The following is a 17,955-nucleotide window of genomic DNA, read 5'->3' as shown; positions in this document are numbered from 1 at the left end:
GAATGCCGCGTGTTCCGCAGTATTCCACCATTCTACGGCGTTCCACTTCATTCCTGTAGGTACGCCGCGCACCCCCGTATTTCCTCCCCTTTGGGTTCGCACGTTATTGAGCGCTCGCCCAGCCGAGGCGAGACCCAACCCATCCACATCCTCTGTTCGCCCCTGTATACCCTGAAGAGAGGAAGAGCCAGCGAGACAGGGTCGGTGCAGAACGGGGAGCGAGAGAGAAAGAGAGAGTGAGAGAGAGGAGAGGAGAGGAGAGGGAGGAGAAGAGACAGAGAGAAGTGGTTGGAACGAGAAAGGAGCAAGAAAGGGAGTGACGGGACAGGACGGAGAGGGAAGAACTCGGAGACCAGGAGGGTCGACCCTCCGAGCGTAGTTTTCGTTAAACGAGAAGGAAGGGGACACCATCTAGGGGACAGGCTCGGTCGGTGGAAGAGGGAAAGTTGGAGAAGAAAGAAACTGGGGGTGGAGGGTGACGGAGGGAAAGTGAGAATCGGGAAAATGGAAAATTCAGCAGCCACGTTGTCGCTGGGGTGGGATGCGACGGGAAACCACCGAACATCCCCGTTCTTCGATTCAGCCCGCTGGGTGCCCATGCGAGATTTGTTTTAAAATCCTTTTACAATCCCGTGGACGAACCAGCCACGTGCTGTAACCGTCGCTGTAAGCGTAACCAACCACCTTCTTTAGGCAGCACTGTGCATCTAGGACTGTTCGACGACTGGTTTTTCTTCTAAATTACGATTTACGCGAATAAACCTCTTGGTTCCATCTTTTATGAGCACAGGCTCTACGTAGGTGGCGCGTAGAGAGGTCCTGGGTAATCCTGGACGCTTTATTTTGCTGTGGGAGGTTCAGGCTCGTGAGAGGAATGACTAGTGAGATTCTAGGGGTGGTATCGAAGGTTCGATTTTGGAGGATCGTTGCTGGGCTTCGGAAGATTTTTCACGGGGTAAAAGTGGTTTCGTTTGTCACCGACTTCGGCTAAACGGATTTGCACGTATTCCGTGGAAACTTCGGTTGATTTATTCGGGAGGTTGCTAGTTTGGTGGAATGGCCGGGACAGAGGAGCGAAAGAGATCGGTTACAGTGAAAAGAGGAGATATTATGGACGGATGACAAGCAGAGCTATTATATTTAACGTGAATCGAAGTAGAGGTAGTTAATTAATTCCTTAGTATCGTGAATTAAATATATTTATATATTTAGAAAGAAGCTTCGTTTCTTTACAACTGGTCTCATAGAAATGACAGATCTCAAAACGTTACGATTACTGTAGTAAAAAATTGATAACTATAACTACTAACTTATCTACTAAATAGTGGCAATTTTGAAGTTAACTAAATTATGGTACTATTGTATAATAAAAGCTCAATTATCAATATCATGCCCTGTGCAGTCAAACCTAACCCCAAACCTCAAAATGTGGTATCAGGAGATGCATACTACTATTCAAAACATAACCTAAAAATATGGTACCAGAAGTCCACGCATCCTATTACTCCAAATATAACCTAAAAATGTGGTACCAAAAGACCACGCATCCTATTACTCCAAACATAACCTAAAAATGTGGTACCAGAAGACACGCACTCTACCACCTGAAACATAACCTAAAAATATGATACCAAAAGGTGTCTTCTAGCAACTGGTACACCTGAAACCCTGCAGCATCACCAATGCAGCTAAATATCTAACAGAAATAAAAAGAAACGGTGGCACGCTTCGTTAAGGAGTCGAATGAAAATTTATTCCAGCATTTTCCGCGTCGATCGCACGTGTTTCAACTGCATCTCCGGTAAAACAAACTTCCTTGCGCCCATTAAACGTGTCTTCCACTCGTGTCGCTCACCGCGGTAACCAGTTCCCGCGAAGACGAGGGCCGTTTATCCTTTTTCGTCGTTGGCCGCGGCCGTGCGCCGAGAATTCTCGAGTGTGCGTAATCAAGCGGGAGTTTCAATGGTACAGAATGAGCACGACCCAACGCGAGCCCGTGTTCCGCAAACGACACGCGTCGAGTGCCGCGAGCACGCGACGCGAATGGGAATTTTCTGCCCCCCTCCACTAGTTCCCTCTGGCGGCGCGCCACTGTCGTTTCGGGGAACCTTTGTCCGCTGTCAAAAGTGCAAGCTTAAACGATAGGATCTAACGATTTTCACATCTGTTCATGATTGATTTTCACTTTCTTATTATTTTTTAATAAAAATAATTGGAATATACAAATCGAAATATTTTCTTTAAATATTCATTGGTTTCAAATTTATAAATAATATTAAAATAAGGGGAGCCAGAAATACAGAGTTGGGCAAAAGGCATTGTATCTTTAACGTATAATGATAATCATTTCGTTTCAATCACAAAAGCTCTTGATTTACGTAATGACTACTCTGATGACCTATAATAAACAATAGTAGCAGAAAAATGGTTCCACCTACTGCAAAAATCTGACGATACTTTGCGACTATCCTAATTACGATAGACCTCAAAATTAAATATAAATATTTCTTTTCTCAGTACAATTGAACAGCTAAACGATTGGTAGACCTATTTCTCACTACTCTTGATTGACCAGTTAGTTCCCTATAATCCAACCAAGGTACATGTCTCTTATCTATACAGATCGTTTGTCATCAAACATAACCTCTAACCATTTAACGGATCCCTCAAGCGATAACAGTTGCGCTGCTCCCAACTGAACGCATTACTAGCCAAACATCAAAGCGTCCGAGTATAAGTCAAGTTTACCTTCTCGCCATCTCCAAAGCAGTTACGCGAAACCTCTAAAATCCACCCTGACGAGGGATATAAGAACCACCGAACCCAATTCGAAGAACTGAACACCCTCGAACGAAGGAAAAGCTTTCATCCACTCGATCTACTTTCTTCCGGTTCAGCCATCGGCTCGAGATAACCTAGAAAAGTGGTCTCCAACAGGAGACCTGTGTATCCGATGGCGACCTTGATCGGCGCTCGAACGACGACCTAAGCGGGTACCGGTAGACGGCCTTGAAGATTGAACAAGAACAAACAAACAATCCTTTAAAGCGGAAACTCACCAGTCGCGGTCGAGGTCGTCGGCTGGTAGGGCGCACCACCTGGTCCTGCAGGCTGTCCTCCTGGCGTGGTGGGGGTTCCACCATGAGAGGTCGGTATACCGCGATGGGGTTGCGAGTGCGCAGCAGTGCTGTGTGCGTGGGAGTAAGACTGCGTCAGCGAGTGAAGGGGTTCGTGGAACACGTACGCCGGATATCCCTCGGCGCGCTGCTGAAGACAGCTTCCACCCATTGACCCGCCCAGGCTGCTCGACATCGAGCTGCAAACAGAGGACGGAGGTTACGCGTTAGACGAAAATACGATAACCGACGCGTCCAATCTGTCTACCGTCACCGGAAGGACCTCGGGCTCTGTCGATGGCTCGCGTGTTACCGAGCGCGTTTTCCTCGGGTCATTGCAGCCGAATCACGTCTCTGGCCATCCGTCAGCCATAGTCCAACGAGACGAGATACCAAATTGCGACGGCTGATTCACGTGACGAGTGCGTGATCAGATCGGGACAGACTTCATAGTATCCGGACCCAGTGATTTGGGCCTGATGGAGTTCTGGAATTGAATTGTGGAATGAAGGGGGTCCAGGAATTAAGTGCTACGCGGTTCTGGAATCGTGGAATGAAGGGGATCCAGGAAGTGGGTGCTACAGGGGTTCTGAAATGGTGGAATGAAGGGGATCCAGGAATTCTGTCCTCTAACTCAAGAAAATAGACCGATAACTGCAGACCACTTGACTGCTCACGCAGACGTTAATGTAAGCGTTGGTATCTCGTCTCTTTGGACGGACTATAGAGACGTAATTCGGTCTAGGAAGGTCTAGTAACTTTTGTCCATAGCACAATGCGTTTTAATTTCAATTTTTATTTTTTCTTGGGACTTATATATTGGGTACCACATGGACGTAATAAGTAATTCTTTCCATTTCTTTTTTTTGAGAGTGGAAGTTTTATACAGGGTGATCCAATTAAAAGGTACTAGATAAATGGTAGTTCTAGTGTTAAAATAAATTCCTCTAGTTAGGAAATTATATTAAATCCTACTTATCACGTTTTTCCATGTGATTCCCATTTTATTGACGTTCGCTACGTGTATGAAGGCTCGATCCAAGTAGTGCAATACTAATTTGCAAGATTTTTGCTTTCCTTTAATGCTAACGATTTGGTAGAGTTTTTTTCTCACTCAGAATTTTTTATAAAAAATTTGTTGAAATATTAACCCCAATTTTTCGTTTCTTTGGATCTCACGCTATTTTCTATTAACTATCCTATTTTTACGATATTCTAATAAGTATGGTTGTAAGTTCTATCGAACATAATCTACCTGGCAGCCTTTGGGTAACGATCGTGTAAAGATCCTATCTCGTGATGTGAATTTCGTACGGTACACGATATTTGCTATGGTAATTTAACAAATGTACGATACAGTTAGCGAATTCGGTTTTTGCAGAATTTATTTGCCCTCGGTAAATATTCGATATCAAAGAGACCTCGGTGTCTGGATTACCACGTGTTTGTTACGCGCGATGACATTTGAAGATAATTTTTTGGGAAGATTAAATTTTCACAAGGTCAGACATTTATTTGCGCAACGCGATTTTCGATTAATCGCGAAATGTCGAGCGCGAAAAGTGCAAGGTATTTGAGGATCGTTCGCAAAATTCAAATTCGTCGCATACTGCATCCCTTATCCTGCGATCTCTGCAACAATGCGAGCCCAGTTAAAGCGTAGCTCGATTGCCAAATCTTTAAACACCGAGTGCCACCCTATTGTTACCTCTGGTATACATGAAAAATACGAAAAAACCAAGTGCAACTATAACCAAAAAATGTCAGGCTATCAGCGAAAAACGTTTGAAAAGCACGTGTTAAATGGGACTTCTAAAACGAAATTAAAAAATCGCGGGAACTTTTGGAAAAATTATTTACTTCGACATATTGACGCGTAATTAAAAATATTTCTCGTCGCGGTATAATTTGAAAATTATGCTTTGCCAATTTTCTGTTCTGTTGCAAAAATAACGAGGAGCCGGATTTATTATCGACACCGAAATTTTTGACTGGAAAACTTGCACAAGTATCGACATACTTAATTTGACCCACTCGCTCCACCCTCAAATTGAATTCTAACCCCGACTCTACCAAATCGTTCCACTCATAATCCTTTCAGCGCCCCGTTACAAACATCGTATTCAACCTCAACGAGTGAACTCGATCCACAGACCCGCTCTCGTGTTCTCGTACACGAGGCCTGTATAGCCCCCCTACACGCGCGGTAGACGGTTCGTCTGGAAACAAAAGGGAAGAGAGGGTGACAGAATGATTACCTGTAAGTGTCAGGCATCGTAGCGATCGGCTGCGGTATCGACGAGTACATGGCGTTGAATCCGGCGTTTAGCGGCAGTCGTGGCGTGGCAGGGGTCGCGGCCGGGGGGGCGGTGCTGCTGCCACCCCCGCTGCTGCCGCCGCCGACTACCTGATCGACGGCTGCTCTCCTTTGGTTCCGTAATTTCTCCTCTCGACGCCACTTCGCCCTGCGATTACTGAACCACACCTGCAACCGACGCAATGACGGTGCTTTTGTCACGATAAGGGCGTCACTCCGCGCGATGTGTTCGCATTATCCGCACCTATCCATCCTCGCACTCGCGCGACACCTCCCACTCTAGCGCTACCCCCACTCCGCGGCGTCTCGTACTTTCACTCCGCTGGCCGCGCGTATCCCTCATTCGCTCGCTACTTCTCGCCTACGTACCTTCTCGCACTCTTCGCTCCGCACACTGTTCTTTCACGCTATTCTTTCTCGTTCGTTCCTCGCCTATGCCACCGAGCTTTATGCGCCTGCCTTTTTCTATCCTTTATACCAGTTTCTCTTCGCCTATTCTCCTCGTTCGCTCACCCGACAGCGTGAATCTAGATACTTTTTTCCACTCTCCGCTAACGGCACAAACTCGCGCAGTCGAGTTTGCACCAGACTCTCGCGCAGTTTGTTAATTGCGATTGAGCAGTTGTCGGAAGGAAAATTCAGTTAGTCTCTGCTCACTGCTGCAGTCTGCCCTTTCGTCTCGTGCAACCATGCTGTATGAATGTTTCCCGCGGTTTACTTTTAGCTCTAGACCTCACGCGTTTTCGGACGGAGGTTAGGTTCTTCGAGACTCGATACGGTTAAACGAGAAATACAAGATGGCGGAGATAAGAATAAGGCGTGGAAAGGGGAAAGAAGCGAATATTTTTTTTCAATATAATATACTTAATCTTCCAATTTTCATTTTGAAAATTCAAACACGTTTTTTGTAAACGAATTTCGAAGTTTCGGAAATACTACAGGTTTTAATTAATCGAAATTAATTCCAATAACGCGCTATTGTATAAATTATACAATACTTCGTTTAAATTCGAAGTATTAGGAATACCCCCCCCCCAAAAAAAATAAATAAAATTCCTAAAAATTAGAAATTCGTCTTGGAATTTGTCTTTGTCGTACATTCTAAACACGTTTAACCGAGTACACACTACAGTTGTTTCAAGACGCACAACTCCAACCCGCAGAGTTAATAAGCTGTGCACTCGAGAAAGTACGGGGAAACATTACCGAAGACTCGGGCCATTCGCAAACTTCAACCCTTAATTGCCAACAAGCAGTTAATTGATTCACCTCGTACATACATTTGCTCTAACATCAACAATCGGGACCAAGTTGTACAGTACATTCTCCGCGAATTACCAAACAAACCGTACAAACTTCATGCATACATCAATTATCTGTTGTAAATTATTGTTCCGAGTATGAATCCACTGTTACAGGAGAAAATAATATTCGACCAGAGGAATCTCGACGATGATCCTTGGTATGCCACGCGTATTGCGACGCCTATGACGGACATCTTGCGACGAGCGCGCAAGCGTTGCAGATGGCCATAATAACTGGTAATCTCGAGCAACAAATCGGAGCTTAAGTTCTTTGTCGCGCTTCCACGGATTTCCTCTGATTTCGAAGATACCTCGTCGCGATAAGAGGATTCCCTTCGATATGTCGATTTCCCGCTTCTCCTACCCTCGACCATTCGCGGTGCAAGCACGGATTACATCGTAATTTCTTCCCTCTGATACTTTCATCGTTCCTTCACGCATGTACGTATACGTACACACGCGTATCTATATATAAAAGGAAGAAACGAAACGATTTATTTTGTCTGCAGATATGTATAATACATAATTTTAATAGTTAAACGATTATGAAGCAGTGTGGATAAATGAAAGTCGAAAATTTTTTAGTGGTATATGGATGATGTACTACTTGAGAAGGTCGTTTCTCGTAGCAGAGGATAAATTTAACGACATTTGCGTTAACGTCATCGTGAAAACATCATGACACGCGTGACAAGAAGAAAACTGCAAGATTTTATCGGTAAAATTTGAAAATAATTCGTATATACGATACTTGTGCTGTACTTGTTGGAGATACGAGCCGTGGCGGCGCTAGTGAGTTAAACGGAAAACCGTCTTATATACCTTCCCATGCTGTTCGGGAATGGGTTGATATCTGGGGAACTAGGAGACACCAGGAGCTAAAATTCTCCTTTTTGGACACACCACTTCTTCCCGTCATCCATTTCAACATTCTTGCCCACTGACTATCAGTAACTTTCATTAGACTACCCGTATACGCACATACATAGACGCGCGGAAAGAGATATAAAATGATACATTTATCGCATAATCGGGAAAAGAGAACTCTCGAGTACACAGCGAAAATAGGTAAATAAATAAAATAACGAAACGAAAGAGGAGTGAAGGGATGGAAAAAATGGAACCAAGCCGGAATTGTTAAATTATGAAACGCCTCGATTGCTCGGCTCATTTGCAAGAGGCGGGTGCGGGGGTGGATGAAAAAACGCAACGAACATGTCTCTCTCTCTCTCTCTCTTTCTCTCCCTTCGAATTCGCAACGAGAGCGCGCTTTTTATTAATAGCCGACAATTGCTACGTCGGCTATTCCGTTCGCGAACAGCCCGCTTAAACGTTCGCGCGATAATGAGAATAACGATATAAAAATTCGATTGCCAACAATGAGCGCAACTTTCTCAATTACCATGCGCCACCGAGGACGCTAACAATAAGCCAGACTGGCGAGGGGCGTTATTATTTTTCCTCCTCCTACTCCTACACCACCCCTCCCGCTCCAACCCCCTGCAGCCCATGATCCTGACGCTAATTTGTACGCATTCATTCGGGCTATTGGTGAAAAAAAATAAACGGTAACGAGGAAACAGAGGAGTGGGGGTAACGATTTACCTCGACCGTGGATACCGTGTGTTGCACCAGCGAAGATCGAAGCGAAGATCGAGGGTGAAGATCGATCGAGTGAAGATGCGAGTTAGGTTAGGTTCGGAGACAATAATTTTCATTCGTTTAACTAAATATTTCACGTTTACTTACTTCTAATCTATTGTCTACACTCATTCCCTCGTATTCGTTTCTTAAGCTTCGAAACATTAAAACAAATGGCGACTGAGAGTCAAGTGCAAAGGGTTAATAGCTCTCGTGTTAACACTTTGACTGCCACGTTGATTATATATGATCGCCACGGTTTTTCCTGTGACGCCCACCGTGGTCATTAGTGACCGGAGCGCTTGAACTACTTACTTGAATTACATTGAACATTGAATGAAAATTGACAGTTAGTGCATTTTGAATATAACCACTAATTAGAAGATACTTTGAAATAAAAAGTGCCCCATTGAACGATTAAAAATTTTTATCAGAAGATCAAAAATATATTAGAACAAATCTTGCATCTAGCGGTGCACTCTCGTGGCGTCCTGAAGGAAACATGTGATTTCGACGTGACAGGGTTAAACGTGTTTTCAGTTTTATCCTCGTTATTGTCATAAAATTGGGTAATTCGATATCTTTTTCTTTCAAATTAAATTATTCTTTTAATGGAAGACTGTCAATTTGTCATATAAAATCCAATGAAGATCGTAGGATGTCCAAAGTTTTCTCTGTTATCATGTGATCTTTAGCTGGAGAAATGATAGATTGACTTTTAATTTTTATCCTGACTTTTTCTATTATTGTTGAATAATATGACAACATACCTCGTGAACTCGTATGTCGAATATCTATTATATACATCGGAGCATTTTATTAAATGGAATAGTCTGATAATTTTTTGGGATTGTGTGCAAATTTGATCATCCAGCTAAACAGTAATATACAGAATTTAAGTTCGAGGGTACTCTGTTTCAATTTTCCCGCGTCAAATTTACATAGTAATACGAGAACTTGAATTACGCGAAAGAAATAGCTGTGAATATACTGGAATCTCGAGTATTCGAATTAATAGGCAAATACGACCGTTTAATCGTAGGAATTTCCAAATAGCGAAACATTCGTTTTTCCTCGTGGCAGTTATTTCATGTTTCATTAAGAGTAATAGATATAGAGATATCGAAGGTTACAATTATAATTTAATATCTTCCGAGCATTTATCTTTTATAAAAATATCAACAAATATTCCATACCTACATCCAAATTTCCAACTAAATAAACTAATAAATGTCCAGAAATAATAGTATACCACTATCCGAAATTTCCTATATTCAAATACAGAAGCTTTGGATTAACTGTAGATTAATATTAACCCTTTGCTATATGCTCGTCACAGATAACCAGAAATTCAAATATTATCTGCTACAAGCGGACGATACTTCTTAAAATAATAAATAAAAAGTATACAAATTATAATTCGATAACTCACGCATCGTTGTATTACCTTAAATGTAATGTATCAATTAAAATCGGTCTTCAGAATTGCCTTGTACCCTCGAGTGCAAAGGGTTAGTTCGAATAGTGAATCATCAAAGACCGGAAAATACCAGAGAAAAGCAAAGACAGACATAAATCAATCGAGACTGCGTAGATACGAGAAATTTCCACGAAACTTAGTTCCCAAAATGGCTACCGGCGCAGCCAAGCGTGCCACGTCTCTTCCGACGGTATTATTAACACCGAGCGAGGAAATTCGAAATGAATTTGTTCGTCGCGAAAAACTTGATCTCGCGCACTCGGCGACCCCACATCGAACGAAATAAAAAAAAAAATGGGAAAAAGGAGAGGAGGTAGAAAAAAAAAAAAAGAATAAATTTCGCGGCGGCAGCGACGTGGCAAATCGTGTTCTAGCGGGCCACCAGCAAATATCCACCATTCGCCCGCAGCGAACTCCTTTCGCCCAATACCGTCGTTCCTCGTAAACTCGTCCTACCGCGTCCCGAAAACTCGTTTGAATCGATCCATTCGGAATTCCACGAACCGGGTACATCGCTCCCGTCCCTCGCGGCAGACCTTCTACTTTGATTGGCAATGTTTAGAAGATGGCGTCGCACGCGAATTTTAAGATGGTCCCACGAAACTTCCACGGCTCCCTCTGTGCGCGTCGTTGCTGCACAAAATGGAAGGATGCTCGACAGCTTTTTCTTAAACCATCCTATATTCTCCTTTCGTTTATTAGCACTTGTTACTATTTCCTAGTAACTTCTGTTTGGTAACTTTTTTCAGGTTATCGAGGTTGTAGAACTATTGGAAATGGAAGAGAGATTTACGTGCAGCCATTTTATGTGGATACAGCGAGAATTTTCACGAGCTTTTTCCTTTTGCCATGGTATATTTTTCGATGCTTGTTACTTTTCTTTTTGATAACGTTTTTAGGTTATGAAAGTTTGGGGATGTTATCAGAGATAGGGGAAATTTAGGTGCATCTGTTTTCTGTGGAGTTAAAAACGGTTGTTTGAAATACATTTTCGAATTTTTTTACTATCTTCGGTTTTTGCTTTTTTGGTACAATATCGGTGGATTATTGAAATTCGAGAATTATCGAGTGCAGACAAATTTATGTGGTCTTAAACCACACCACAGCCAAAGTAATCGGTTTTAAATTCTCGATCATAAATTCTGTATTTTGTGTTATCACTCTGGTCATTTGACATTTCGATTTTTATTTTCATATACGTGTTATGAATTTTTCGATACTTCCTCCTCTCCCATTTTTGCTAAATTCTTCTTCCTCCATTTTTCCAATCCACGGGTCTTTTAACCGGTCATGGTAAATTTAGTGATTATTTAGTTATAAATACATTCTTTCTGGTAACTTTTTCTATACCATATTACCTGTTTATCTTCTCGTCTTAAATAAAATACAATCGATCTGTTATACAGTTTGAAACTGTAAAACTGTGGGAAACAGAGAAAACCTGAATACACTTATTTTCCGTGGAACAAAGAAAACCTGAATATACTTATTTTCTGTAGAACAAAGTAAACCTGAATATACTTATTTTCCGTGAAACCCTGCTCCTTCAATGAATATATTTATTTTCCGCATATCACCTATCCTAACCTAACCTATCTTTGCTCCTTTAATTCTTTTAATACCGCGTTTCGAATTAATGAAACGAGATAATCAGTTAACAATCGAGAAAGTCGATATTTCCTTCAGTATTGTTCCCGTGGAAGGATTTCACAGAAATGGAATTCGAAAGAAGGTTGGAGACAAGCGTAGCAACTGGGAGAAAACTTTCTTGATCGAACTCCGAGACACGCGAGGAGATATTCCTGCGGATATTTTCGGGACAGGACGAAAACGGTCGAGTCCGCGGAACTTTATCGATCAGCCGTGAGAGACGCTGCTTCAAAAATATTTTTCGCCGCGGTTTTCCGCGACAAAGTTTCGAGATCCGAAAATTCACGATGATCTTAAAGTTCGAGATCGCGCAAGGGAGAAGAAAGTTCTCCGGATTCTCTTCATCCCGAACTATCGATCACTCGCAGAAGGATGTGCCTCCTGCAGGAATCACGAAGGTTCCCCGGCAGTGAAATTTTCGAAAGTTACTTTCACATTTCAGGGAAGTTAACCGAAGAAAGGGGAACTTTCAGACCGGTCTTGTATCACTTTCTTGATCAATTACAAGGGATACCTCCCTCTCGAGAAGGTACCTTGAACCAACTCGAGAAAAGTTTCTACAACTCTACGATTCGAGAAGACTCTTTCTGAAAGGCAAAAAGGAATGACACCCACTAGACCTAATTTTTTCCCATACAACTAGAGGATATAAAAATTTCGGAATAATATATCAATTTTAGAATTACCGAAATTTTCTGAAAAGCTATCCTTCGAATGCTTCTCCAACCAAAGTAGAAGCGATTTTCAAAGTTTTGCGTGTTATGGAAGACAAACTAATTACTGTGGCACATTAGGAAGATATCAGTTGCAACTAAGAGTCCCTAGCATTTTTTATTTAACAGTCTATAGACAAAAATCTACGTATTCCTAACTACTAGATAGTTAAGTACAGTCAATTTCAAAAATTTTGCGTTATAATCGTTTAATGCTAAATCTATTGTAACCAATCGAATAATCAGTCGCAGTAGACTAGAAAAGAAGAGCGAAGAGTCTCAGAAGACATGGGTGAGAATCATTAAACAACTGTTCAAGCGTACGATGACAACTCCAAAAGTTTTCAAAGCATCGATCACCATATATCTAACGAAAATTATGACTGCATTCCCAAGAAACTCTCCCTTAAACCCTCTAAAATATCATTCTACAAATCGAAAATGGCCGTTCTAGAACGAGAAACGAGAAATCCAGGAAACAGTCTCTGATATCCTCTAACATCTTTCGACATCCTTCGACATCTAGCTTTCAACGCTACATCGGTGAAGCCTGAGCAAGGATTCCCCTGGACAGAACTTTCTATCCATCTTCCCTGCCGGTAGATGGCACTCGCGAAGGCTGAACGGGCCGCACGAGCCCACTTCGGCCATCGCGGCGTCACATGAGGGATTCTCCTCTCTCTGGGCAGCGCCATAGATGATAATCGGGCAGTGGCGGCGGTGGCGGTGTTGCGCGGCGTGGCGAAACTCGTGCGAGTATCCAAGGTATAGGTGGAAAAGCGAGGAACAACCAATCAGAGGGCAACCTCCCTGGGGACGCGACGTTGCCATGGTTGCGTTCGAACCCTCTTAGGCCGTCTGTGCCGGATCCCTCACGGCTTGCTAGGGATATGCCGCGTGCGGCCTGGCGTTTCGTAGCCCATGCGTTCACGGCCGTGTCGGCCAGTCCCATGCTCTGCCTTCTCTCCTCAGGGTCTACGGGTACCGTTTGTTCATCGGAGTCCATGCTGCAACCCTTTCACCCTCTTTCCATTTGTCCCTTCTTCCTGCGTCTCTTTCTCCATCCATTTAGCTCTTCCTCCACATCTGCATCCTTCGTTCACTCTTTCGTCCTCTATCTGTCCACTCTTTCTCCTCCCATTCATCTCTTCTTTCTTTATCTCTCCAACTGTCCATCGCTTTATCTCTCTCCCTTCGTCTCTCCGCTGTCCCGTCTCTCTCTCTCTCTTCCTCTGCTCTTCTGTTTCTCTACCTTCCACCCTCCCGGTCTCTCAGTCCCTCTCTCTCCTCTCTCTCTCTCTCTCTCTCACTCTGTGCCTTTGCCTCTCGCACCGGCACTCCCGGTTTCCTGCACTTAGCAAGATCAATACCAGCCAACGAGGCTTGAAAACATGCGTCAACATGGTCTTGCACTGTTTGTACGTCCACATAACGCTCAGCGCCCGGTTACTACCACCGACGCGAAAGCCCGCCGGCCACTTCACCACCCCCTATCGTCGGGCCAGGTGAGGGAGGCCGGCCGGATAGCAAGAGGGTCGAACACAGGCCGAGCCAGCGGCACGGCGCGGCCAAACAATGTTCGATAAGGCTGCGTACATATTAGCTCGTATAACCGTGCGTCACCCCACAGCTCGAGCAACGATGTTATATTAATTAATTACGATACACTCTCGCTCGCTTCCACTCTCTCCCACTCTCTTTCTCCATCTGCACTCCTCTACACGCACCCGATACGCGAATTACCAACGCGATGGACAGGCCGCGATCGACGAGAGAGAGAAAATGGCACTTCGTTCTTTTCTCTTCGGTTTTTCGTTTTGGGAGCGGGGATTGGACACTTTGGGGCTGGCTTCGTTCGACGAGTGTCGTGTTTGACATTTTTCGTGACAAATACTTATGATTTGTGATGGTAACTTTGAGAAAAATGGAGAAACTACGGGGTAGTGACGAATTTTTAATAAACCCCCTTTTATGGGGTTTGATAAGAGGCTTGTCTTTTGGGAAATCGTTACGAACAGTGGTTAGTCACCTAACCTATAATCTGGTAACTTTGAGAAAAATAGGGGAGTTAGTGGTTGGGGACGAAATTTTAGTAAACCCCGTTTTGGGCATGACATGAGACATGCTTTTGTCAAAATCATTACGAACAGTGGTTAATTACCTAATCTATAATTTTCAAGGACCATGTTGAGAAGATAAGAGCCTCGCATAGTTTGATCAAATAAAAAAAGTACATAAGGGGAGAACATGAAATAAACAATTTTCCCAATTCCTTGATATCCTACAAGTTATGGTTAATAATTTCAAAAAACGCAAATAGAAATAGAAAATATACGTCGATAATGTAACAGCATAAAAGATCCACCATTCTGGGGATAAAATAAAATTTACAATTTTATTTCGCAGAGAGTGCGCAGGATTTTTAAGAACAATTATAAGAGAGAAAGAATCCCACGTGGTTAGCGTTAAATTCTGAATAAACCTAATATAGAGATGAAACACGGATATTCGGATCGTGTAAAGACACGCGTAAAAGGGCCGAGAAGAAGAGGTCGACATAAAGACGAAATCCCCCGGGTGGCCTGGCAGATTCGCCGCCGGAGGTGTTTAACGTTCCCGCGCGTTGGTGGTCACGCGTTTAAAGCGTTTAATGAAAGGGCGTCGTCGCACTTAACAGTCGCCCTCTACCGGCGACAGCGGCTAGGACGGGAAGACATGGTCCGTGACGGAGGGAGGGGGGTGGTGGGAGAGGTAGTTCGCCGCGGACGGGACGAGGAACGAGGCGGGGGTGGAAGCACGAGCGAAAGAACGCGTGGAACGGGGACGAAAGAGATAAGAAATAGAGAAAGGGAGACGGGACGAGGAAAAAGCGAAGGAGGAAAAGGAAAAAGAGAAGAGAGAGGAAGGGAGAAAAAGTCGGTGGGTGGAGCGAACGAGAAAGAGGAAGCACACGCCGCATTCGCACATTCACACTCACCTGGATACGTGCCTCAGGCAATCCAATCTTCTCGGCGAGACGCTCCCGTGCAAACACGTCCGGGTAATGTGTCCGCTCGAATTCTAAAACGAAACCAGTTTGCAACAAGTGCTCGTTATTAAACGTGCCTCCGTTAGATGGCTGGCGTGTTTCGCGCTATACTCGCTGCGCGTAGCGCGTATATATGTGTACACGTAATATAGATTTATCTATAGGTATATTTTTATACATTCCGTGTCCACGTGTACGGCGGTCGCGTATAAGCGCGTGCACATGCAATTTTATATTAATCGCGCATAATTTCGATTCACCGCGAGACAAGATTAAAAGGATAATTATCGACGATACTCGAACGCAGCGCGACTTGAATGGCCGCGGATCCAATTAAAGCAGTCGTGCTGCTCCTGCTGGGAGAGGAAGGCCGATATATTCGAGGAAAGCAGTAATTTACCTCGGCCGTCTCTGAATATGCATGCATCGCCGCGGAACGGACGGAATATACACTACAGCGCACGCGATCGTTCGACGTTTATATCGTTATTACCGGCTGAACGAAAATGGAGCTTTCGTCGCTCGTGGGGAGGGGGCACGGCGTTTGTTACGGCGCAGAGACACGGGATTGAAGATGCATGCATTTTTTATTGTATTTTTTTTTCAACCGTCGTAATTGTGGGTGGATTTTCAATGATTAAAAGAGGGAAGAGTGAACACGATGTAGCTGCTTTCAACCCCTTAACGCCCGTACTCGCATTCGATATGGAGATGTTTGAATTACAAATTTGTACTCTTATACGTTTCCGAGTGAGGTTAGTAATTTACGTTAGTTGCGGAAGTAACTCATTTATTTTTGACAGCTTTATTTAGGACGGAGTGTTTCGTATTATTATTACGATGCATGCGTTCGTTTGTTTTTTAAATTAACAGTACCCGGTAGAATTTTTCGTTTCAAGGAGGATTTTTTTAAAGTATTAACGTTCCTTTTGGACCCTTTTTATTACTAATTTCGTGTGATCGCGATTATTTGTGTACGTTATAGTCCTTCAATACATGCACAAAATGAAAATTCTTTTAATGCAATCTGTTCGATTAAACATTGAATAAAGAATAATATTAAAATTAATGAAGTTCAATTTTGTATTTAAGATATAAACCATACTCGAAACTGAGATATCGGAAATTTTTCAAAATGGCCGTTAAGAGGTTAAACGCTTTGTTAATAAATTCGATTCAACGACGTTCACTAACCTTTCTCGAGACTGTCAATCTGTTCGTTGGAAAAGGATGTTCGGTTACGCTGCAACTTCCGTTTTAGCCTCAGTCGAACCTGCGAATCTTCGTCGCCGGATGAGTTGTGCTCCGAATTGCCATCTGACGTAGTTTCTTGCTGATGAGACAATAAAGATCCCGTGTCTGGAAACAAACAGGGACATTTCTACTTTACTTAACTAGCTCAATGAGTCTACAAACTATTATCGAAGTAACCATCAACGAGTAATATACCCTGAATAACGTGAAAGACTCGATTTTAATTTTATTTTTCACAAGAACTTTGAATTTAAATTTTCCGAAAATAAACAATTCGCAAAATTTAAATTGCAAATTTCAAGTGAAGCAGAATCTTTGTTAAAAGATTGGAAACTTATGACCACTACAATTTCGCAAAATAAAAAATTACAGAAAAGTATCACGAAATTTAATATTGCATAATTAGTTAAAATTTCTTTTCAAACCCTCACTTAAACTAAAACAGTATAATATTCTAAGAAAATCCTATAGTAGACTGTAGCGTATTCTATAGACTTTTCTTAAGAACAAACCAGCGGGAACATATTAGGATGATCTTGAATATTGACAGGACTGTAAAGTATATATCCAGAACCCGTAGGCCACGCAGCCATTGTTCTGGCATTTAGCTTCATCAGGGCCGTCGTCACGAGTAATCGACACCAACATCGTCAACTGGATCTCATTATTTTTATGCATAACATGTATATGTTTTCATGTACTTTTTTATACTAATTGCAAAATTATAAGGAATTTCGTTAACTAATTTGTAGCTTGAAACATTTTTGTTATTCGATACATAAAAACGAATAACCTTTAAAAATAAAATTGTTAAAAAATAAACTCTCGCACAATTTTTAAGATGAAAATGAATCTTCTAATGTTTTTACTTTTTATGTAATACTTCATTTTAGCCAAAAATACAGAGGAATTAACAACATTTTAACACTCATATACGTATCATAGAAATTTATCCTATAAAAGTGAAAATAGTATATAAAAAATGTGTAAATTATCAAATTTATTATTAATAACAAATTGTTAATAACGTAAATTATTAGAAACGTAAAAAAGTTAATAAATTATTGGCTGTTACTTCAATTTATTATGTATGCACTTGCATTCAAAGTACATAGTAATTACAAAAAGTTCATAAATTATTACACTGATTGTTAACAACAAATTAATATTGATATTAACAAATAGTTCACGATGTAAACTAATAATATTAATAAAAACATTAATAAATTATTGGCTATTAAAGAGGAAAAATAATAAATAATGGAATCGGTGAAGTTTGAAAATTCCGGATAGAGGTGGGGGGGGACTTAGCCGATCGGCGGCTATATAAGGAGCGACGCGACGCAGCAAAAGTCAGTTGTCGGTTCGACTTCGGGAGTGACGCGTTAATATTTTTTCGGTGGGGAAGGGGTTCCGAAAGTGAGGTTGTAGTTATCGGTGGTCGTTGACTAG

General features: G+C 42.3%; 1 protein-coding gene across 1 annotated transcript in view; it reads right to left on the bottom strand.

The window, feature by feature from the left end:
• The window catches only part of toy (paired box 6 protein twin of eyeless), a 50,442-nt gene that overhangs the window by 2,501 nt on the left and 29,986 nt on the right, over window positions 1–17,955 (bottom strand). The window contains exons 5-8 of the mRNA XM_017901402.1: window positions 16,444–16,608; window positions 15,199–15,281; window positions 5,375–5,601; window positions 3,060–3,316 (exon numbers count right to left, since the gene is read on the bottom strand). Coding sequence (XP_017756891.1) covers window positions 3,060–3,316; window positions 5,375–5,601; window positions 15,199–15,281; window positions 16,444–16,608 — 732 coding nt within the window. The remainder of the gene's footprint in view (window positions 1–3,059; window positions 3,317–5,374; window positions 5,602–15,198; window positions 15,282–16,443; window positions 16,609–17,955) is intronic.

The sequence above is a fragment of the Eufriesea mexicana genome, unplaced genomic scaffold (assembly GCF_001483705.2).
Source record: "Eufriesea mexicana isolate 0111107269 unplaced genomic scaffold, ASM148370v2 scaffold474474821, whole genome shotgun sequence".
Taxonomy (NCBI): Eukaryota; Metazoa; Arthropoda; class Insecta; order Hymenoptera; family Apidae; genus Eufriesea; species Eufriesea mexicana.
The sequence above is the reverse complement of the archived record's forward strand: the minus strand, read 5'-3'. Positions and strand labels throughout refer to the sequence as shown.